Source organism: Pristis pectinata, chromosome 25 (assembly GCF_009764475.1).
Source record: "Pristis pectinata isolate sPriPec2 chromosome 25, sPriPec2.1.pri, whole genome shotgun sequence".
NCBI lineage: Eukaryota > Metazoa > Chordata > Chondrichthyes > Rhinopristiformes > Pristidae > Pristis > Pristis pectinata.
Window position 1 is genome coordinate 2286055 of NC_067429.1, and position 24810 is coordinate 2310864.

General features: G+C 46.1%; 1 protein-coding gene across 1 annotated transcript; it reads left to right on the forward strand.

Annotated features, from left to right (window-relative positions):
- Window positions 1-9299: 9299 nt before the first annotated feature.
- Window positions 9300-24793, forward strand: pnpo (pyridoxamine 5'-phosphate oxidase). The gene is made up of 7 exons (XM_052038865.1): window positions 9300-9670; window positions 14910-15034; window positions 16117-16216; window positions 16420-16473; window positions 18665-18793; window positions 20349-20419; window positions 22533-24793. The coding sequence occupies exons 1-7, from the start codon at window positions 9482-9484 to the stop codon at window positions 22696-22698; spliced, it is 834 nt and encodes a 277-aa protein (XP_051894825.1). The 5' UTR covers window positions 9300-9481; the 3' UTR covers window positions 22699-24793.
- Window positions 24794-24810: the final 17 nt, after the last annotated feature.

The following is a 24810-nucleotide window of genomic DNA, read 5'->3' on the forward strand; positions in this document are numbered from 1 at the left end:
GCCCGTCCGCCCAATTGGACGCAGGAGTAGGCCATCGGCGCGTGATATCACGCCGTGGGAGGCGGGACTATGGGACTATTGGCAAATCGATTGGCCGACGGCGTTCCTGACACTTTTGGGCCGCATTTTGATTGACAGGCTGGCTGATGTTTTTCTACAAAGGAAGGCGGGGCGAAAAGGGAGCTGTCCGCCCTCTTAGTGGTCAAAATTATGACTGGCAGCCAGGGGAACCATTAGGTATTCAGTATCTCAAGGGGCGTTGCCGGAGCTGTGTTTCTGATTGGTCGGATTGTGCGGCGATGGCACGTTATTCTGCGATGATTGACAGCAATTCCAGGGATCGGCTGCGTAGCTGCAAAATATGCGGGAGGCCATGTTCGGGCAGGGAAGGAGTCACAACCCGCTGCAAAGCAGGAACCGCCCTAGACACGCACTAAAATTACCCAATCACAATATACCGTGCATTTTAAAAGTTGCATGGTATTTACACCCGGAAAAGGAAATAGCAAAACCCACATCCTGTGGGCAGGTAGCTGTCTTTGCAATATGAGAAGTTTAAATTTCAAATTCTTGGCGTAAAATAAAACTTTCTTTTTGTTTCCTTTGTGGCTGTCCACACTGTACAACACCTTTTGCAAAATAAACATACTAGCTTCATGCTCAAAAGAGAATCACAAGTCTGAATTCTTAGGATGAATTATCAAACTACTTGTGAGATTCAATTACTGTCTATTTGTACACAGCAAGGCTTTGCAAACCGGAATGGAACGAATGACTGGCTCATCCATTTAGTGATGTTGCTTTAAGGTTAAATGTTGGCCGGGACACCTGAGAGCAAAGATGGGGCCTTGAACTTAAGGTTTCAAAGAAAAATGAGCTCTTTGGAGACTTCAGCACTCACACTGCAGTGTAGTGGGGGTGTTGCGCTGGACTTTGTGCTCAAGTCAATGATGGGTTCTTGAACAAATTGTAAAAATTGGGTATATGCTTAATTTATGTGTTTTTATTGCGAATGCTGCTTATATCATGTGATGTGCCTGTGGTGCTGCTGCAAATAAGTTTTTCATTGCAACTTTGTGTACATGTACTTGTGCACATGACAATAAATTCGACCTTGATGGTCTTATTGGGCCAAGGCTGTAAAGAATGCTACAGCTGTACTAACAGCCTGTTAGACCACACCTGGAGCACTGTGAACAGGATACATTGGCCTGGCACTGAGTGCAATGTTGATTTACCTCAGGGGTACCTGTACTCCAAGTGTAAAATTCTGACGAGATTATAATAATAATAATGGTGTTAACACTGGAAGCCAAGAAACTATTAATGCTGGTTGGGGAGTTCCACACCAGAGAGCAGATTGGAACCAGGCCTTTTGGGAGTGAAGGCTGGGAGTATTGGGAGCACCTCCACACACACAGGGTGCGAGGTGTCTGGAAGTCTTATCTGCAAACAGCAATAGCATCGACTGAGGTGTTAGTTCTGTTGCTGAGATTGGCAGGCGTTTGTTCACCAGTGTCATTCAGTAACATGGAGCGAGGCGTCAGGTGACGGAGCAGTCGTGATTTATTTGAATAATAGAACAGGTTCCAGGGGTTGAATGGTCTCGAGGTCTTGGTGGTTTGAGTTCAAGCAGCAAGAAGCAAGCAAGCAGAAACTGATCTCAGATTCAGATTCAGAATTAGGTTTATTATCATTGACATATGGCGCAAAATTTGTTGTTTTGTGGCAGCAGTACGGTGCAAGACATAAAGATCTATGAATTACAAAAATAAATAAATGGTGTAAAAAAAAGGAATAACGAGGTGTGTTCACAGGTTCACAGATCATTCAGAAATCTGATGGCAGAGGGGAAGAAGCTGTTCCTGAATCGTTGAGTTCAACTCATTTAGTCTGGAAACACAGCTGGCACTGAGGAAGACACAGCAGGAAAATGCTGGCTCGTCTCAAAGCGTTCTCTGGATCCTGCCAACCTGGCCCTCAATAAACTCATTTTAGATATAGACATGGTTGTTTAAACCAGGACATTGGTGGCCACTGAAAATGTAGTAGCCAGTTATTTCTCCAACTACCACATCTATTTACCTACATCTCTGTCACACTGGCCGCGAGACTGTTAGTTCCCTTTGGGCAACTTAAGGAGGCCAAACAATGCGGCTTTTCCATGTCCCAGGGGCATGTAAATTAACAAATGTTCCAGAGAGATGGATTGGAGCAACAGACTGGGTCAAATGATTCACTTACTAGTACTTGAATTGAAAACTAAAATGGGTGTTTAATATTTGGATAGGAGGAGGAAGAGAGAGGGAGAGTGAGTGAGAGAGAGTGTGAGAGAATGAGAAAGTGAGTTAGAGAGAGTGAGTGAATGTGATTAGCCCAACCTCCGCTGCACACCTCCACACCAATGAACCATTCAGCAGTAGAATGCAGACACAAGAGAGTCTGCAGATGCCGGAATCTGGAGCAACACACAAAACGCTGCAGGAACTCAGCGGGTCAGGCAGCATCTGTGGAGGTAAATGGACAGTCAGCATTTTAGTTCAAGACCCTTCATCTGCACACGTTCAGATTCACCATTCAGCAGTTGCCCTCTGTGGTTTCTGTCCAGTAGCCCATGGGACTAGCAGCACCCAATCCCACACGGTGACAGCACCGACACCACTCTCTCTGCGTAACACTTTACAGCGCCAGCGACCTGGGTTCAATTCCGGCTGCTGTCTGTAAGGAGTTTGTACGTTCTCCCCGTGCCTGCGTGAGTTTCCTCCGGGTGCTCCAGTTTCCTCCCACATTCCAAAGACACATGGGTTAAGAAGTTGTGTGCATGCTACCTTGGCGCCGGATGTGTGGCAACACTTGCGGGCTGCCCCCAGAACACTCTGAGCAAAAGGTGCATTTCACTGTGTATTTTGATGTACATGTGACTAATAAAGATATCTTTTCTTGGCAGGGGCGTTCCCCAGAGCCTTTGGGAGGGAAGGCGCCTCCGTGAAACAGGTGGCAGAGTCTGTCATAACAAGCCAGCCGTGAATTGAGTGAATTGAGGCATCCCAGGGGCCTTAATTATCTGCTCTAAATGTGGAATCACGAGATGTTCGCTGGATATAAAGTCAAGGAATGTCAGGAGATGCTCCGTGGGTCAGCAGGGTCTGTGGAGTGAGACAAGTACGAATAACTCTGGTTAATGATCCTCCATAAGAACTGGGAAAATTTAGAAATGAGGCACGTTTAAAGTTGCAGGCAGGAAAACAAAGGGAATGTCTGAAAGTGAAGCCTTGTTAATGGCAGCTCGCTAATTGCTAATCTGTCTGCGGCAGGTGTACATTATGGAAGAAGGGAGAAGGCAGAACAAACGCATGCTGGCATGGTGATGAAGTCATTCAAAGCCAAGCTCTGTTTGGGGAACACCATCTGATGTGTGTCCCCTCCTGGTCACACACCACCCAGGCTTGGACACACGTCACTGGGCCTCACTGACACTGGGTCAAAGTTCATTGCTTAGCACCATTGGTTGAGTATTTTCATCACATGGTCATCACTGGTTTATGAAGACAGGTCGTCACCGAGGGCGGTGCGTATATGGAACGAGCTGCCAGAGGAAGTGATAGGGACTGGTACGATTATAACATTTAAAAAACATTTGGACAAGTGCATGGATAGGAAAGTTTCAAAGGATATGGGCCAAACGCAGGTAGATGGGATGAGCTCAGGTAGGAATCTTGGATGGCACGGATGAGTTGGGCTGAAGGGCCTGTTTCCATGCAGTACATGACTGCATCACATCTCAAAGAAGATTAAAGAAGGGCCGTAAATGCTGACTTTGCCACCAATGATATCGAAGGAAGTAAGGAGTTTGTACGTTCTCCCCGTGTCTGCGTGGGTTTCCTCCGGGTGCTCTGGTTTCCTCCCACATTCCAAAGACGTACGGGTTGGGAAGTTGTGGGCATGCTATGTCGGCACCGGAAGCGTGGCAACACTTGCAGGCTTCCCCCAGAACACTCTACGCAAAAAGATGCATTCCATGTACATGTGACCAATAAAGATATCTCTATCTCCATTTTAAGATGCAGACCAGCCTTGAGTGGCAGCCCTGTTCTGTTGATCTATTCTGTCAATGGTTACCTGGAAGTGCATGATCAATTCAGACACTTCAACAAGCTCCTTCAAGAACTTTATGTTCTTTTTGACGCATCTGAATAAAGAAAGAAAACTCTTGCATTTCTACAGCACCTTTCACAATCTGAGCACCACCCAGAATGGTTTACAGCCACTAGTTACTTAGAAATACACTCTAACATACAGCAACCTGGGTGTAGAGACAAGGACCAGAAACCTGTCTCAGATAATGTCAGTTGAGGGACAATTATTGGTCCCAATACACCAGGAGAATGCCTGTAAAATAGTACGTGAGGTCTTTTGTATTCACACCAGGCAGCAGAGAAGACATTGTTTTAACATATCATCCAAAACGTGGCACAAAAGCCCTCCCTCAGCTTTGTACCAAGGCTGTCAGCCTCAGTTTTGAACTCAAAGTGTCTGGACCAGAATTCCCTTCAAACATGAAATGGCAAGTGATGCTCGATGTTATTTACCGATTATTTCATCCAACATTTGACAAACAGCAATGAATAAACGGCACGGTCTCTCTCAATAAAGCACAAACATTCTTCTTTCAAGGGAAAACTAAACAAATGTTTCAAGGGAAGCTGCAGGGAGGGTTCAGGATGGTGAGACTTCCAATACGTGGTTGTGAAAACTGCAGTATTGGTCCTGGGCACCAGGGGGAAGCACCGTACACCTGGCCCACCAGAGCTCTCTGCTGGCGAAGTCCAGAATTACAACATCATGACGGAAATCCTGCCTTTAAGTCCTGATGCAGGGGTTTGACCCAGAACGTTCACAATTCCTTTGCTCCCACAGATGCTGCTCTACCCGCTGAGTTGATCCAGCAGAATGTTTGTTACTCCTGCCTTTCAAACCCTGATTGGTGATTGAGTTCTGCCTCTCACCATCTCAGCATGCTAAATTGGTGAATTGGTTTATTATTGTCACTTGTAGGAAGTACAGTGAAAAACTTGCTTTGCATACCTGCATTGAGGTAGTACAGGATAAAACAATAACAGAATGCAGAATAAAGTGTTACAGTTACAGTGCAGGTAGACAATAAGGTGCAAGGTCACAACAAGGTAGATGGATGTGATTGGGAACTGAATGTCCAGGGGTACACAGTGTATAGGAGGGATAGGCGGGTAGGCAGAGGGGGAGGTGTGGCCATGATGGTCAGTAGTGATATAAAATCAATAGAAAGGAAGGATATTGGGTCAGAGGAGGTGGAATCCTTGTGGGTGGAGCTAAGAAATAGCAAGGGTAAAAGGACAATGGTAGCAGTCATATATAGGCCCCCTAATAGCAGTCAGCAAGTGGACGATAAGTTGCAGTTTGAGATAGAAAAAGCATGCCAGAGTGACAATGTGAAGATAATTATGGGGGATTTTAACATGAAGGTGGACTGGGAAATCCAGAATGGTGGTAGTACTCAGGAGAGGGAGTTTGTGGAATGTCTAAGGGACATTTTTCTGGAGCAACTTGTTGAAGAGCCCACCAGGGGATCGGCTGTTTTGGATTGGGTGCTGTGTAATGAACCCGAGGTGATTAGGGAACTAAAGGTAAAGGAACCACTGGGAACCAGTGATCACAATATGATTGAGTTCAGTTTCAAGTTTGAGAAGGAGAAACTGGTAACTGGTGTATCGATATTTCAGTGGAACAAAGGAAATTACAGTGGTATGAGAGAGGAGTTGGCCCTAATTGATTGAAAGAGTAAGCTGGCTGGAGGGACGGCAGAGGAGAAATGGAAGGAATTTCTACAGGAAATAAGGAAATTGCAGGATAGATATATTCCAAGAAAAAAGGTTTTGAATGGAAAAAAGGCACAAATGTGGATAACGAGAGAGGTGAAGGCTAAAATAAAAGCAAAAGGGGCGGCGTACAAAGAAGCAAAAATTAGTGGGAAAACAGAAGACTGGGAAGCTTTTAAAAACCTGCAGAAAGAAACTAAGAAGGTCATTAGGAAAGAAAAGATGAATTATGAAAGGAAGTTGGCGGATAACTTTCAAAAGGATACTAAGAGTTTTTTTAAATACATAAGGTGTAAAAGAGAGACACGGGTTGATATAGGACCAATTGATAATGGTGCAGGAGATATTATAATGGACGATAGAGAGATGGCAGAGGAATTGAATGAATATTTTGCATCGGTCTTCACCGTGGAGGACATCAGCAATGTGCCGGTTAGTCAGGAGTCTCACGAAATGGAACTGAGTTCAGTTAAGATTACTAGGGAGAAGGTGCTAGGAAAACTAAATGGGCTAAAGACTGATAAGTCTCCCGGACCGGATGAGGTGCATCCCCGGGTTCTGAAGGAGGTGGCTTTAGAGATAGCGGAGGCATTGGCGATAATTTTCCAGAAATCGATAGATTCCGGTGTGGTTCCGGAGGACTGGAGTGTCGCAAATGTAGTTCCGTTGTATAAGAAAGGTGGGAGGCAGCATAAAGGAAATTACAGACCTATTAGTCTGACGTCAGTGGTGGGAAAGTTATTGGAATCTATCCTCAAGGATGGGGTTACGGAATACCTAGAGGTGCAAGGCAAGATAGGTCCTAGCCAATATGGTTTTGTGAAGGGAAGATCCTGCCTGACCAACTTATTGGAGTTTTTTGAAGAAATCACCGGTAGGGTGGATAAGGGAGAGGCGGTAGATGTTGTGTATTTAGGATAACAGAACGGGTGGAGCATTGGCTGGTTGACAGGAAGCAAAGAGTGGAAATAAAAGGATCTCGTTCTGGTTGGTTACCGGTTACTAGTGGTGTGCCGCAGGGGTCGGTGTTGGGACCGCTCCTTTTTACCTTGTACATTAATGATTTGGATGATGGAATAAATGGTTTCGTGGCTAAGTTTGCGGATGACAGCAAGATAGGGGGAGGAGTAGGGAGTATTGAAGAGATAGGAAGGTTGCAGACGGACCTAGACAGTTAGGAGAATGGGCAAGGAAATGGCAGATGAGATTCAATGTGGGGAAATGTGCAGTTGTACACTTTGGAAGCAGAAATAAGTGGGCAGATTATCTGGGGTGGGTGGGGACTTCGATTATGTCGGCTGCTTTACCGAGGCAGCGAGAAGTGTAGACAGAGTCCATGGAGGGGAGGCTGGTTTCTGTGATGTGCTGAGCTGTGTCCACAACGCTCTGCAGTGCTGGGCAGAGCAGTTGCCGTACCAAGCCGTGATGCATCCAGATAGGATGCTTTCTATGGTGTATCGATAAAAATTGGTGAGGGTCAAAGGGGACATAGAGGCACTGGTGAGCTTTCTTGGCCGTGGCATCTACATGGTTGGACCAGTACAGGCTATTGGTGATGTTCACTCCTGGGAACTTGAAGCTCTGAACCCTCTCAACCTCAGCACCATTGATGTAAACAGGAGCATGTGCACCGCCCCCTTCCTGAAGTCAATGACCAGCTCTTTTGTTTTGCTGACATTGAGGGAAATGTCAGCGAAACAAAAGAGAAGCAATGTTTCAGGTCAAAGACCCCTCCCACCCTGGACATTCTCCCTTCTTCCCCAACCCTCACCATCGGGCAGAAGATACAAAAGCTTGAGAACACGTACCACCAGGCTCAAGGACAGCTTCTATCCCGCTGTTATAAGACTATTGAACGGACCTCTCACATGCTAGAGATGAACTCTTGATCTCCCATTCTACCTCGTCGTGGCCCTTGTACTGTATTTGTCTGCCTGCACTGCACTTTCTCTGTGACTGTAACACTGTGTTCTCACACCTTACAAACCCACCACCTTTACCACTGAGGACGAGGGCAGCAGGTGCATGGGATCACCACCACCTGCAGGTTCCCCTCCAGGTTATTACCCTGTACACTGTTCACTCTGTGAGCTTCACACGAGCAAGGAATTTCATTGCACCCTGGTGTATGTGACAATAAAATGTTCTGAATCAGATATGAAGTCACACACCATCCTGATAGTTTATGTTTGTTTAATTTATGTTTTTTTTTGTGAATGCTACTCACATGATCCTATGTGCCTGTGATGCTGCTGCAAGTAAATTTCGCTGTAACTGTAACACTTTATTCTGCATTCTGTTATTGTTTTCCCTTGTACTGCCTCAATGCACTGATGTGATGAAATGATCTGTATGGACGGCACGCAAAACTGTCCCTCAGTACATGTGACAATAATAAACCAAGTTACCAGGAGCTGGTAAACACTTGATGGGTTGAATGGCTTCCTTTAGTTGCCATGACAATTGTGTGACTCTATGACTTGGGGGGGGGGGGGAGAAGGAAGAGCAAATCCCACTCACAGATACTCAGATATTTTTGGACTGAATTCATTTCTCGTCATGACAATAAACTCAACTTTCACTTTGGGATCACAGACTGGCAGCGGTTCGAGGAGGTGACCAGCACCATCTTCTCAAGGGCAGTTAGGGATGGGCAGTAAGTGCTGGCCTTCCCAGCGACGCACAACTGCCCCCGGTAAAGCAGGACACCTCCCACCCAGTGCGGAACGTGCGAACCCATCACCCACGGAGCTCACTGACGGCCCTTTCCCAGCGTAACTCTTCACACGCTCTCTAAGAGCAGCCACAGAGCCAGACGCAGCAAGTTCCTGGCCAGTGCCCTTCCACCACAGTCACAGCCTCCTCCAATTGCAAGATGGAAGGGGAGCAGGTACACGGTTCCCCTCCCAGTCCCACACCGCCCTGACTTAGAAATGTATCACCTGTCCTTCACCATCACTGGGGGGGGGGGGGGGGAGCACCTTCACCAGAGGGTTCAAGGAGGTGAATGGACATCACTTTCTCCCCCCTCCCATTGGGCAGAAGACACAAAAGCCTGAAAGCACGTACCACCAGGCTCAAGGACAGCTTCTATCCCGCTGTTATAAGACTATTGAACGGTTCCCTAGTACGATAAGATGGACTCTTGACCTCACAAACTACCTCATCATGGCCCTTGCACCTTATTGTCTGCCTGCACTGCACTTTCTCTGTAGCTGTGACACTTTACTCTGTACTGTTATTGTTTTTACCTGTACTACATCAACGCACTCTGTACTAACTCAATGTAACTGCACTGTGTAATGAATTGATCTGAATGAGCGGCATACAGGACGAGTTTTTCACTGTACCTCGGCACATGTGACAATAATAAACCAATTCCAACTCTCAAGGGAAGTTAGGGATGTGCGCTAAATGCTGGCCACACCCATTCCCAGCGCATGTTTAAAATAACGCTTAATAAATAGGTATTTACAATGATCATTAACCAAAGCCTGGAAAATAACAGCTCATTTAGCAGAAATGTAATTGAAAACTATTTTGTGTAAAAGCGTCGGCAGCGTTGTATAAGCGGTGATCGAGGGGACCCACACACACCCACGCACCCTCGGCGTGCCCACACTGCGATGTGGCGGCGTGTAACTGACACCCTGAGGATCAGTTTCGCCGTCGGTTTCAGCAGACACCCCGCTCACTGGCGGATCGGTGGGACGAGGCAGGAGTCCGCTCGCAGACTCTGCATCATGTCCTGCTCCAACCCCGGCCCCTCGCTGGACGTGGCCGCCATGAGGAAGAGCTACAAATGTGACCAGGACGTGAGTAGCCGAATGTAACAAGCGGGTGTAACATTCCCGAGCCGCAATGTATCCATGTGAGGGATACCTCGGCGGGGTCGGGAGAACTCAGACCCTCTCGTTTTATATCTTATGTAAAAAATAACAAAAAGCGCCTCCTCCTGGAGCCCTCGCTCATGTGCATGTTATATAAATGAGGAAGTTCATTTACGAAACGAAACAAATCTGCAGGCTGGGATCTGATCTTTTATTAACGGGTTAATGCCACAGATCAAAGCAGCCGCGATGTGGAACACAGTGGCGACTCGCTGCTAGGCCTCTGTCGAGGCGGCTGTCACCAGTCAGCACAAGGCAAGTCCCTGGGGTGACATTCAGCTACCTTCCATTCTGCGAGACGCTAAATGTGCAACACTTACATTTATATATCGCCTTTTCGTGGCAGTCAAACGTAAACACCCAGCAAAGAGGCCAGTGACCGGATAGTTTGGTCGAAGGGGTTTTGAGAGGGAGAGAAGGGGATTGGGAGCGACCAGGCCGGGCCCGGAGAGATCTGCAGGAGGTTACAGAGACGGGGAGGGTTGACACTGGAGGGGGCTGAAACATGGTGAGGATTTTAACAAACAAGGCGGCAGATTGGGACCCATTGCAGGTCATCAGGCACAGGGCGAACAGGGTGAGAGTTGGTAGCGAGGTACAGCACGGAAACAGGCCATTCAGCCCAACTCGTCCATGCTGACCACTGTTTTGAATGTCTTGGTACGGTGCATGGAGACATTCACTGACAATGTGTTAATATTTCCCCTTTAAACACTGCACCCATGAAGATTTGGGAATGACTGTTCCATCGGACCCAGTCCCCCAGTGACCCAGACTGTGGACCTTCCCCACCGAGCCTTAGCATTGGCTGCACTGAGCTTCAGTGTGTCCCTCAGCCCGTCGGCAGCATTCCCTCATGGACAACTCCTTACACTGCAAGACCAACAGGTTTTGCAGAGACCAAAGTGCATCTTTCTTCATTGATGACCTTCTAGCGATAGCCGGTGCGTGGTGTCGGCATTCCCTGGGAACAGCCAGGAGAACCTCAACATGGACCCACTGTATCCCCTTCCAAAGCTTCCCAGTAAACACACAGTCCACAAAGAAACGGGCAATCATCTCAAGGGTGGAAAAGTCTTCAGACTGAGAGGTGCTCGCAGGGTGAAAGGTAACCACAGACCATGGAGCCAGAGATGAAGATCTTGACTTGCACACCTCACCGTTGGGACGTTTCTTAATCTCTTCTGTGGCAACTTCCTCTGACTTCAGATTCTTATCATTTTTGGTTATATCATCTATATTAACATTATTATATTAACATTATTAACATTAACGATTTGGATGATGGAATAAATGGTTTCGTGGCTAAGTTTGCGGATGACACCAAGATAGGGGGAGGAGTAGGGAGTATTGAAGAGATAGGAAGGTTGCAGAGGGACCTAGACAGTTTAGGAGAATGGGCAAGGAAATGGCAGATGAGATTCAATGTAGGGAAATGTGCAGTTGTACACTTTGGAAGCAGAAATAAGCGGGCAGATTATTATCTAGGAGGAGAGAAAATCCAAAGCACAGAAGTACAAAGGGACTTGGGGGTACTCGTGCAGGATACCTTAAAGGTTAACCACCAGGTCGGATCGGTGGTAAAGAAAGCGAATGCTATGTTGGCATTCATTTCGAGAGGTATAGTGTATAAAAGTAAGGAAGTGTTAACGAGGCTCTACAGGGCACTAGTGAGGCCTCATTTGGAATACTGTGCGCCGTTTTGGGCCCCACATCTTAGGAAGGATGTGTTGACGTTGGAGAGGGTTCAGAGGACATTTACGAGGATGATTCCAGGAATGAAAGGGCTTAAGTATGAGGAGCGTTTGTCGGCTCTTGGACTGTACTCGCTGGAGTACAGGAGAATGAGAGGGGACCTCATAGCGACATTTAAAATATTGATAGGAAAGGACAGAGTAAATGTGGCTAGGCTGTTTCCCTTGGTGGGTGAGTCCAGGACCAGAGGGCACAATCTTAGAATTAGAGGGTACAGTTTCAAAACAGAGATGAGGAAAAATTTCTTTAGCCAGAGGGTGGTGAATTTGTGGAACTCCTTGCCACGTACAGCAGTGGAGGCCAGATCAGTGGGAACGTTCAAGGAGGAGATAGATAGATATCTAAATAGTCAGGATATCAAGGGATATGGGGATAAGGCCGGAAATTGGGATTAGAATAGGTTTTTTTTTCTTCTTCTTCCCCCATTCCCCATTTCTCATTTCTATTTCCCTTTCCTTGGAGCAGACTCGATGGGCCGTATGGCCTGCTTCTGCTCCTTTGTCTTGTGATCTTGTGATCTTGTAATATCACTTGATTGTGAGTGATTTTCAGTAGATCCCAGCCATCATCAGCAGGTGGTTCCAGCTGTTAATCTGATGGCTGTGGCTGTGAAGGACTGTGGTGTTTAACACCAGCAAGATGTTATAGCCAATAATTGGTATTGGTGTTGGTTTATTATTGTCACTTGTACCAAGGTACAGTGAAAAACTTGTCTTGCATACTGATTGTACAGGTCAGTTCATTACACAGTGCAGTTATGTTGGGTTAGTACAGAGTGCATTGATGTAGTACAGGTGAAAACAATAACAGTACAAAGTGTCACAGCTACAGAGAAAGTGCAGTGCAATAAGGTGCAAGGTCACAACAAGGTAGATTGTGAGGTCAGAGTCCATCTCATCATATAAGGGAACCGTTCAATAGTCTAATCACAGTGGGGTAGAAGCTGTCCTTAAGTCTGGTGGTACGTGCCCTCAGGCTCCTGTATCTTCTACCCGATGGAAGAGGAGATTCAATAACATGAATCACCCACTGGGATACACAAAGGGCAGCAGAAATCCAGAACACTTTCCCCTCACAGAAAAATGTTGAGGGTGAGGGGGAAGGTCGATAGATCTTTGTGGGATTACAGAACCAAGGCAGGTGGAGACAAGTCACCCATTGTCCAATTGAATGGCTGGACAGGATGGAGAAGGTTGTTCCATTTGAATGTGTCAAAGAACAGTGATGAAGTCCAAATTACTTTCAATCTGTGGACCACTTCTAGAATGGGCTGAATAGATGATACAGTTAAATATATTTATTGTTCGGCTCTAGCTCCAAATGTTCCTCTATCTGAGTTCCCTAACACTGTGACATTGTGAAGGGCATGTGGGCGCCACATAAAGGCAGGTCCCTCATGTGTCCTTCAGTATCTCTGGTAACACCAGGCACTCACCATCAGGGGAGGCTGGTGTGTAGTCACATTGCCTTTGTGTAACATTCTGTTAAGGACAAGGGCAATCACTGACAAGGGCAGCTAACTGCCTCTGGGGGCAGCCTCTTTCTTGAACTGTTGTGGACTGTTTGTGAATAACATCACATCCCACAGGATTATCCTGGAGCTATGAGGAATTATTGTTGAATCTCCAGGATGTTGGTGTGAACAACCGTGAGAAACCTCAGAAAGGCATTAAGAGGAATTCTTCTCTGTTTCTGTGAACTAAATTCTCTAACAGTCGTAAAAATATAGTTGAGAAAAATGACATTTTGGCCAAGAATTTGATGTTTGTCTAAGACCTAATTGTGAGCAGCAAGGATGTCTCTGTGGGACTGTCCCTGTGGGACCACTGGCATACAACAACCCTACAGAGACAGTCAGACAGTGACAAGTCCTACCGCAAGGTTCCTACAGAGACAGTGACAGTCCTACAGTGAGGTTCCTACAACAGCCCTACAGAGACAGTCAGACAGTGACAATCCTACAGTGAGGTTCCTACAACAACCCTACAGAGACAGTCAGACAGTGACAATCCTACAGTGAGGTTCCTACAACAACCCCACAGAGACAGTCAGACAGTGACAATCCTACAGCGAGGTTCCTACAACAACCCTACAGAGACAATTCTACAGTTATAAACCTAGAGTTATGACCCTAGAGATGGTTCTGCAGAGATTACGCAACAGTGATGTCCCCACGGAGACAACTTTCCAATGATGACACCACAGAGGCAGTCTTATAGTCATGGTCCTACGCCGTTGATCCTATGGTTATGATCACAAAGAGATGTTTCTATTGCAACAAAACAGAGATGATCTTATGGTGATGATCCTACTAAGATGATCCCATAGTGACATTTCTACAGAGATCATTCTACAGAGATCCGACAGAGATAACCCTGCAATGTCAATATTACAGGGAAGATTGTAATGTGGTCATCCCACGGAGGTGGATCTATGACAACAATCTTATAGAGGCAGTCCCACAGAAACAATTCTGTAGTGAACATCCTACAGAGATGGTCCTATGGGACAATCCTACAGAGATGGACCTACTTCAGAGATACAATGCAATAGGAACAATGTAATAAAGCCGCTCTTACAGTGATTGTAGAATTATCTTCATTGGATCTTCTGCATGGGGTCATAGCGTAGGATCGTGAATGTGGTGTCGTCATTGCAGGATATCACTGTACAATCGCTGTTGTACCATCCTCACTGTAGGGTTGTTACTGCCGGGTCATCTCTGTGGACCATCACTGTAGGGTCATCTCGGGGAGATCTTTGCTTATAGAACATCTATTGTAAAGATGACCCAACAATGATGACAATCCAACAGCAACAATCTTACAGGGACAACCTACTGTAATCATCCTGCAGTGATGATCGTACGGAGATAATGCAGTGGAGAAGGTCCCACAGTGACAGACAAGTGACCTCGATCGACAGTGACAGTCTCACGGAGACACTCCTATAGTGATGGAGGAGACCTTACAATGGTGATCATACTGCGATGACCCATACCGTGAAGATATTCCTACAGAGAGCACTCGACAGCAGTGACTCTAGTGTGCAGAATTGTAGCTGTTGAACATAATTGTAGGCACTTCCCTATAGAATTGTCACTTGGGGATCATCTCTAAAGAGTTAACTGTGTAGGATTGACTCTGTTGGACTGTTGCAGTAGGTTGTCACTGTCAAATTGTAATCTTTGGGTTGTTGCTGTGGAGTTGTCACGTGTCGTCCAACAGCCATGGGAGTTATGGACCTGTAGCTGCAAACTTGGGTAGTGTGTGAAGCTCAAGGTGAGTTGCCACAGAGCCGCTCTGTCACACTTTGCCTAGTGCACATGGGGACATTGTTTGAGTTATCATGGGATTGGGGGGCAGACCATGCAGAAGGTCATGTTACTTTTCTCTCTTTTTGTGATCAGGCTTTTGAAGAGAATCATCTGGTTTCTCTGGACCCCATGAAGCAGTTTGGTAACTGGTTTGAAGAGGCTGCAAAGTGCCCGTCTATCCAAGAAGCCAATGCCATGTGCCTTGCCACCTGTACCAAGTAACCACCTTTGCCAATTACTTTGCTGAACCTAAGGGAATGTCTCCAAATTCTCATTTTAAATCCCTGCAATAGTGCTCAACTTTGACATTGCATTTTTTCCCAACCCCAGGAATGTTTAGAGGCTCCATGTTAGATGAAATGCTGTTTTAATTAATTCAGTTTATTGCACATTAAAACATGGTCCAAAAAGAAATTTCATAGTGTAGCAGTTAGCGTAACGCTTTACAGTGCCAGCGACCCGGGTTCAATTCCGGCTGCTGTCTGTAAGGAGTTTGTACATTCTCCCCATGTCTGCGTGGGTTTCCTCCGGGTGCTCCAGTTTCCTCCCACATTCCAAAGACGTACGGGTTAGGAAGTTGTGGGCATGCTATGTTGGCGCCGGAAGCGTGGCGACACTTGCGGGCTGCCCCCAGAACACTCTATGCAAAAAGATGTATTTCACTGTGTGTTTCGATGTACATGTGACTAATAAAGAAATCTTATCTTATCTAATGGGGACTATTACTAATGGGAAATGCTCCTGGGGGAGGTGGGTGACTGGGGGTGGAGGGGGGGTGCTCATATGGAGAATATTAGTAAAGACCTGTCAATCCAACCAGAACTGAGAGATTATACCCATCAGAAAAATATGAAAAGGTGAGGGCTCTTTTCCTTAGAGGTCTGACGTAAGGAGGTTACAGAGGGATATATACACTCAAAATTCTGGAGAACTCAGCAGGTTAAGCAGCATCTATGAAGGCAAATAGTCTGATGATGGGTCTCGACCTGAAACCTCGACTATTTATTTCCCTCCATAGATGCTGCCGGACCTGCTGAGTTCCTCCAGCATTTTGTGCGTATTGCTCCAGATTCCAGCACCTGCAGAATCTCTTGTCTGCAAAGGGATATAGATGGGTTAGTGACTGTGCAAGTATGGGGTAAACTGTGGGGAAATGTGAAATTATCCGTTTTGGCACAAGCAAATCTTTCAATGTTTAACCAACGTTAACAATGAGCAGCAGGGCTAGAGTTCACAGTCAGATGTACAAGCATCGTAGATGGTTGTAGTTACATCAGAGACCTTACTTCTTCTTTCCTAGGGATGGAAAGCCCTCTGCTCGAATGTTGCTTCTGAAGGGGTTTGGACCCGATGGGTTCAGATTCTTCACTAACTACGAGAGCAGGAAGGGGAGGGAACTGGTGAGTAGATAACTTGCCATAGCAACACCAATCATACGTTGCAACCCTCATAACACCATTACAGTGCACTCATTATCATGTTCCATTACACAATATCCTCATTATTATAGGCTATTGCACCACACCTTCATTGACACACTGTTATATACTTTGATCACTGATATTGTTGACTGAGATGTTATTAATATTTCTTCTTTCTCTAGGAGATCAATCCATTTGCAGCGATTGTATTCTATTGGGAGCCCCTGAATAGGCAAGTACGTTCTCATTTAAATATTGACTCATTTACTAAATGCACCTTATTTTCCTCTCATGTTTAACTAACTGATGTGACTCACAGAATTAATTTACATAACAGGGTCTCTATGGAGATGGGGCAGGGCTTATCTCCAAGTTCACAGGAGAGCATTCAGGTGTACAGCAAACACTCAGTTTACTCAGTGAACACAAGAAACTGAATAAATGAATGAAAATTACAGCTGTCTCTCCCAACAATTTTCCATGGGGAAAAAATGCACTGTGGAAATGGTCAGACACAAACTGTGCAGTAAATCAACCTCGTTCACTGACTGTTGTGTGGGAATGAACTTGATTGACAAAGGATCACACATTCATGACCATGTTGGCAGGGAATAGTATCAGAGCATGCAGCCTTCATCTAACGTCTCTCATTTCCTCAGCATGGACTTTTAGTCCTCTTAAAGGATAATTACTTAGAAAGAAGGTCTGCAGACAAGTTGTTCACTGCAAGAATCAGCAGCAGAAATTGGAGACTAATCTGTTTCATTAAAATTGATTGAGGGATTAACATTGATCAGGACACTGGTCTCATTGAACAGTGAGTGCCATCTAATCTCTATCATACACCTAAGGCAGCAAACAGGGCTCGGTTTAATGTTTAACATACACCTCCAGCAGGGTGGTGCTCTGGAGTGTGGGCTGAGATAGAGTCATAGAATCATACAGCACGGAAGCAGGCCCTTCAGCCCAACTAGTCCATGCCGACCAAGATTCCCACCTAGTCCCATTTACCTGCACTTGGCCCATATCCCTCTAAACCCTTCCTATCCACAACCTGTCCAAGTACCCTTTAAATGTTGTTAATGTACCTGCCTCAACCGCTTCCTCTGGCAGCTCGTTCCATATACTGACCACTCTCTGGTTGAAAAAGTTGTCCCTCAGGTTCCTATTAAATCTCTTCCCTCTCACCTTAAATCTATGCCCTCTAGTTCATGATTCCCCAACCCTGGGGAAAAAGTGCATTCACCCTATCTATGCCCAATTTTATAAACCTCTATAAAATAATCCCTCATTCTCCAACGCTACAGTGAAAAGAGTCCCAACCTGGTCAACCTCTCTCCATAACTCGGTCTCTCGAGTCCCAGCAACATCCTTGTAAATCTCCTCTGCACTCTTTCTAGCTTAATGGCATCTTTCTATCAGGCTATCCCTCACCCTTCTCTTTCGAAGAGAACAGAGACCCGGGGTGGTCACCTACACCTTATGGTCATTTCCAGCATCATTGTTCTCAAGTTTATTGTCATAGGCATGCATACACGGAGTTCAAATGTTGTAAAATGTTAGCTTTTTGCAGCAGCAGCTCAGTACATTCCAAACATGACAAATATAAATTACATAAACTAAATTAACATAAATTATACAGAGCTTACACAACAAAATAAACAAAAGTAAACGTAATGCCATTCGTGCAAGTTGAGGGAAATACAGTCCAAGGCAGTGTTGGGGCTTTTCAGGTGGGTTCAAGAACCTGACGGCAGTGGGGAAGAAGCTGTTGTTGAACCTTGAGGTGTGGGTCTTCAGGCTCCTGTACCTCCTGCTCGATGGCAGCATCGAGAAGAGGGCACGGCCCGGATGGTGGGCGTCCCTGATGATGGATGTCGCCTTCCTGAGACATAAGATAAGATAAAATATCTTTATTAGTCACACGTACATTGAAACACACAGTGAAATGCATCTTTTGCGTAGAGTGTTCTGGGGACAGCCCGCAAGTGTCGCCACACTTCTAGTGCCAACATAGCCTGCCCACAACTTCCTAACCCGTACGTCTTTGGAATGTGGGAGGAAACCAGAGCACCCAGAGGCTCTGGTAGGTGTCCTCAGTGGTGGGAAGAGCTGTACCCGTGATGGAACTGTGGAGATGAACTTGACTTCAGTGGGAGAAACAGATATAATTTTCATTCACGTGTTTAATTTCCTTCTCTGACTAATCAGCAGTTTTTGGAGTAACTTGACTGTTGGCCGAACAATTGACCACGTTTCTGGAAGCCCACCAACCTCCAGCTGACTCTCAGGCTCAGTAATATCGTCTCCCCAGTGGCCAACCGTCCTTCACACCGGGCCTCTCTCTGCCTCTGTCCTGCTTCCGATCTGCTCCTGGCTCATCATTTGGAGCTGATGCTGTTGACCGAGACTATTCCATATTTTCAGGTGCGCATCGAAGGACGTGTGGCAAAGTTATCAAGCAAGGAGTCCGAGGGGTATTTCCATTCCCGGCCCAAGAGTAGCCAGATTGGTGCTGTGGTCAGTCACCAGAGTTCAGTGATCCCTGACCGAGAGGTGGGTGTACTAATCCATCCAGGTTTTGACAATGACTTACGTGTAGAAACACTATACAGGCAATCCTCGATCACAACACATGGACACGAGTCCCTGTCACAGACTCTCTCACCATGGATACTCCTGTCCAGGTCTGTGGGCACACAACTCTACCACAGAGTGTCTCCACAACTGGATCTCCTCCCACAGCCCACGAACACTCCTCCCTGTCACAGACCCTCTCCACCCACTGAATCCCCTCCCACAGCCACAGCTTCCCAGGGCTTTCTGATCATCGTATACATTCGCACAGTCATATGCAATGTCACTTGCATGCACACAGACACACTCTGATACACACACTTGTGCACATAGACATGGGCACACAGACAGTCACACACACTTACACACTCTCTCACACACAGGCTTGTGTACACTCACGTGGATGCGCTGTCACACTAACACACATGCACTCTCTGGTAAGAGTCACTGTATAACAATCAGGAGAAATGCTGACTGGACATTTCTGTATCACATTCTCCCCCAGGTTTGAGTAGTTTCCCCTGAGGGAGGGTGGACGATTTGTCGTTGTGTGCATGTTGTGTGATATCTATCTTTTAAGCTGTGACTTGGTAAATTATTTTACTGCTACCCCATCTCCCTGCCAGAAATGACTCAGCTGGCAAAGGCCCAAGCAACGTTGCTATGAGTCATGAACATACAGGTCTCAGAGGTGCTGTCTGGCCTGTACTGTAGCAACAGGACGCATTGTGTGACCTGCCCTCAGCACTCCTGGATACCACACTTTAGTTCAAGCCCACCTGCTTTCACAATGACACAGGCTCACAGAAGATGCCTCACGTGGTTCAATATCTTCGTCCGTGCCAGGTCCAAGCGAGAGGAAACCTGCAAAGGTGTCAGTGGACCGGCAATAGTGAACGACTCTAGGAAAAGAGGACATTTTCTAAAATTAAATCGAATGAGGATTCTTCCAATCTCTCAACTCCTCCATGCAGGACATGGCCACCCAGCCACTCAATCCTCATAACAGCACAGAAACAGACCATTCAGCCCATCGTGTCCACATCCAATCCTGTTCTACCTCAGGTGATATAAATCCAGAAAATACTGGAAACACTCAGCAGGTCAGGCAGCATCCGTGGAGAGAGAAACGGAGCTAAAGTTTCAGGTCTGTGACCCTTTGTCAGAATTGGCAAAGAGAAAAACAAGTTAGTTTTCAGTAGCGGAGAGAGTAAGGAAAGGGTGGGTAGAACAAAGGGAATATCAATGATAGGGCGAGACCTATGTTCTGCATCAGAAAGTCCTTCTGATCTCACCCTGAATGGCTTGAACTTCGTTATGCATCTGGCTCTGAACTTTGCAGCAGAGGGAATAGTTTCTCTTTACAAACTCCCTTAATCATCCTTAACACCTCAATTAATTCATCCGACTCTGACATATCTGCACTGCTCCTATTCACCCTGAGCGACACTGCCTAAAACGGAACGCAGTTGTCCAGATGAGACGTGACCAGAACTCTATGGAGCCCCCAGTCTGCTTAACGTTCCTCTTGCAGTTTTTAAGGAAGAAGAACGCAGAGCTGGAGGAACTCTACAAAGACCAGGAGGTGCTGAAACCTGACTACTGGTGAGTGATGGCCAATAGCTGACCCAGCAAGCCTTTACTATCCAGGGTGCAAGGAGTTGAGTGTTTGCCAGGCTAGCCAATCCAGACAGTACCAGTCAACCCACCCGGCAACACTGAGAAAAGTCTTAAAGTGAATGTGGAAATGATAAGAAAGTGTATTGGTGAATTAACCCAACTGGTTCATTCCCACTCACTTTACCTGGTCAGTCCTAAAACGTTGTGTGGAGGGCAAGAGCATGAACTATATATAAGATATTAATGAAATGGCAGAGAAGTTAAACAAGTATTTTGTGTCTGTGTTCATGGAAGAAGACATAAATGTACCTACCAGAAGCAGTGGAGAACAAAGGGTCTAGAGTGAGTGAGACAAAAGAAATGATCATTATTAAAAAATAATCATTGGTGAAATTAATGGGACTGAGAAGTCCATGGAAGCTGTTGACCTGCATCCCAAAGAGTTGAAAATGTTGCTCTGGAGATAGTGTGTGCACAGGTTGTCCATGCATCCTGGAATGGTTCCCACAGATTGGAAGGTACAAATGTAACCCGACTCTTTAAGAAAGGGAGGAGAGGAACTTCAGACCGGTTGGCTTGGCAGTAGTGGCAGGGAAAAATGTTAGAATTTTTTATTAAGTTGTAGCAGAGGATATTAACAGGATTGGGCAGAGCCGATGGGAGTTTGTGAAAGGGAAGTCATGTTTGGCAAATCTGTTGGGGGGGGGGGGGGGTTTGAATTTGTTACCCCAGAACAAGAGGATGGTGTTTTGGACTTCCAAAAGGTCTTTGATAAGGTGCCACACAAAAGATTAAATAAAATTAGAGTGCATAAGATTGGGGAGTAATCTACTGGTATGGATTAAAGATCATTAAGAGACAGAAAACAGACAGTAGGAATAAATAGGTCATATTTGGTTTGGGAGGCTGTGACTAGTGGGGTTCCAGCTGCTCGCAGTATCAGTCAATATCAGTGAGATGTGTGAGGAGATCAAGTGAAGTACATCCAAGTCTGCTGGTGATACAAAGCTGGGGGCAATGTGAGTTGTGGTGGGAATGCAGAGAAGCTTCAGGGGATATGGACAGGCTTATAATGGTCGAAGGAAAGTCAGGTGGAATGGAACGTGGAAAAATGTACCGTCAACCAATTTGGAAGAAAAGTTTAAAAAGTGGAGTATTTTTGAAAGGTGAAAGATTGAAACGTGTTATTAGTTCAGAGGGACGCAGTATCCTTCGGTGTTAATGTGCAGACAAGGCAAGCAATGGGGAAGGCAAAGAGTATGTTGTCCTTTATTGCAAAAGGATTGGAGTACAAGAGTAAAGCTGCCTTACTGCGATTACACAGATGGTGAGATAGCATCTGAAATATTGTGTGCAGTTTTGGTCTCCCTCCCTGATGACAGATATTCTTGCAATGGAGGGAGTGAAACAAAGACTCACCAGATTGGTTCCTAGGATGGGGAGGTTGTCCCGTGGACCTGTACTCTCTACAATTTGCAAGGTGATGTTATTGAAACATGCAAAACCCTCAGTGGTTTGTCAGGGTAGATGCAGGGAGGATGTTTCCTCTGGCTGAGGTGTCTCGAATGAAGGGTCACAGTCTCAAAAGGGATCAGCCACTCAGGACAGAGATGAGATAAAATTTCTTCACCCAAAGGGTGTAACTCTTTGGAATTCTCTCCCCCAGGGAGGTGTGGGGGCTCAGCCACTGAGTGTATTCAGAAGAGAGGTCAACAGATTGATTGTTGTAATATTGAATATGGGGTCAGTGCAGGAAAGTGGGATTGAGGGGAAACCAGCCAGGATCTTACTGAATATTGGAGTAAGCACTGGGGCCGAATGGCCTTCTCCTGCTTCTGTTTCTTATGTTTTATGTTTTGTCCTCTGAGCATCCTTTTTATGAGGGTGAGGTTGCGTGTGTTTGATAGTCAAGGAGCAGGGGGGTGTGGTGAGTGAGTTACTGCCACAGGGAGGTTCTGTCAGTGCACGAGGGAGAGAGGGAAGCAGATGGCACATCGGGCAGTGAGGTGATGGGATGGTGTGTGTGTAAGTGTGTTTGGTTTATTGGCCAAATGCCCTGGTTCTGTGCCGTAACTTGGTGTCATTCCTTACTTTGAAGGGGTGGTTACCTCCTGGAGCCCGACACCATTGAGTTCTGGCAAGGGCAGACCAACCGCCTGCACGATCGGATCCTGTTCCAGCGCCTGGGGGAAGAGCAGGTGCCTGACTCCACCCTCATCCACAAGGCTGAGGGCCACTGGGTGTATAAAAGACTGTCACCGTGACAGCTGCCACAACTATCAGCATGTAGTCCACAAAACATCGTTTAGTCTGAACTCGACACTGCCTAATTCTTTTCCAAATTCTCCAAACTGCACCATGTCTCACATTCTGTTGGAATGAAAGGCGTGATAGGAACAAACCTTCCAAGGTGCCCTGTTCCTGGACGACAGCTTGCACTTCTCATCATTGGAACGTCACGTGGTTACCTGTCTCCCCAATGGAGTGTCAGGGGTTTCGTGTTGCACCTGCCCAGTTATACACAGTCCAGCAGCCCCTTCCCAGCTGCTCCAAACCGGCCTTGATCCAGCAAAGGTTACATTTGCTCCACCATTTTGTTAACCAACCGTTGGCTGATTCTTATTATTGAGGGAGGTGGGGAAGAGAGGGTCCTTCACTGTAACGACAAGGAGAGAGCCCCTCCATTGTGTGGGGAAGAGAAGGCCCCTCCCCTCCATTCTGGCAGTCAATACAGCCACCTGACATAATCTGTGAGGGGTCCAAAAACAACAACAACAGCTTGCCTTCCAATAAAAATCAGAGAAAGGGAGAGGTTTAGGAAAGGAATTCCAGGGCTCAGGACCAGGCGTCCAAAGGAAATTGAGAATATCATGTCCACAGATTTATAGAAATGTACAGTATATTTGGGCAATATTTGGCCCAATCATTGATGCCAGCTCAGATGATCTGTCGGGTCTAATTCCACATCCCAGCTCTTGGTCTGGAATCCTGTGGGTCGTGCCCTTCAAATGCTCATCCAAGTGTTTTGTAGATGTGCAGAAGGTCTCTGACTCCACCACCCTTCCCTGGAGGAAGCTCCTGACCACCAACCCCAAGCCCAAGACCATCCCCACCCCGCCATCCATCGGGGAGAAAATTTCTCTTCACCTATCCTCAGCTAACCTTCCACCAATGACTAACTTTGTGCCATTTACATTGATCTCCCTGCTGAGGGAAATAGCTCCTTCCCATCCACTTTCTGGAGACCCCTTGTAATTTTATTGGGCTGATGCTCTGAGTCAAGACTAAACCTACAATCCCCACAACCTTCCAGCTCGGTTGGAGGAGAGGATGGGGGGCCAGGGTGGGGGCAGAAATTGTTTTATTTGCTATTTGGTTCCAACAGTTTTGAGAGGGCTTGTTCTAATTATTTGCATGACGACTACCTGTTCTATTCATTTCAATAATTTTGTATTTACAGCTTTATGCAAACATTTTAAAAAATGTTTTCTCTGGTAAATTATAAAAGTGTGAAAGAATTGCACTGTGACCATGTGACTCTGCAGACTGTAGAATGATTCTTTTCAGTGGGTTCCCTGCCCAGACCAAGTGGTTTTCTGACCATTCATCTTGGCTGTGTTCCACCCTGCTTGCTCTGGCTTTTCTGAGAGCCGGTTAGATTCTCCATTGCACGGTCATTCAATTAAATCAAATTAGAGTGCCAATAATGATGCTGGACCAGCAATCCAGAGGCCTGGACTGATCAATCCTGTTCGAATGCAAGTTCAAATTCCCATGGTGATTATTAACAAGTCTGGAAATAAACAGCTGGGATCGGCATAAGGGAAATAGAAAGCTCACAGGTTGTTGTAAAATGCCACCAGGTTCTCTGTCATCCACCGGGGAGAGAAAGACACTGTCGTTCCCCTGGGTGGCTCTGTCCCATTCGGACTCCAGTCCCACACCACACTGTTTGACTTTTAACTGATTTGAAGAGGTCCAGTATCTGGAGATGGGACAATAAAGGATCCCCACTTCCCCCCCCAAAATTCAATGGGGCAAAAAATGTGCAAACAGTCTGCAGAGCAACTTGATGAAACATGAACTGTTTCCTCCTCGGTGGAGGCTGCCTGACCTGTTGAGTATTTCCAGCATTTTGTTTTATTTCAGATTCCCAGCATCTGCTGTACATTACTCTTATTCTGCTAGGTTCTAAGATGAGACTTAAATAGTGACTATGTACACGATGGGATAAAATTGCCACTTTATGTCTGCACTTACAATCCTTCAGAAACAGCTCAGTGTTTCACATCGAACGAACTGTGTCGTGCACTTACTGTTATACATGTGATTGTAGATAATAAATCAACTCTGATCTCATTCGGACCTCACTGCGT

Bases quoted from the DNA above. Each gene is read 5' to 3' on its own strand.
- pnpo (XM_052038865.1), top strand. From the start codon at position 9,482: ATGTGGCGGCGTGTAACTGACACCCTGAGGATCAGTTTCGCCGTCGGT. The intron at 18,794-20,348 runs GTGGGTGTACTA...TTCCTCTTGCAG, and splicing joins CAGTGATCCCTGACCGAGAG to TTTTTAAGGAAGAAGAACGC. The intron at 20,420-22,532 runs GTGAGTGATGGC...CTTACTTTGAAG, and splicing joins GTGCTGAAACCTGACTACTG to GGGTGGTTACCTCCTGGAGC.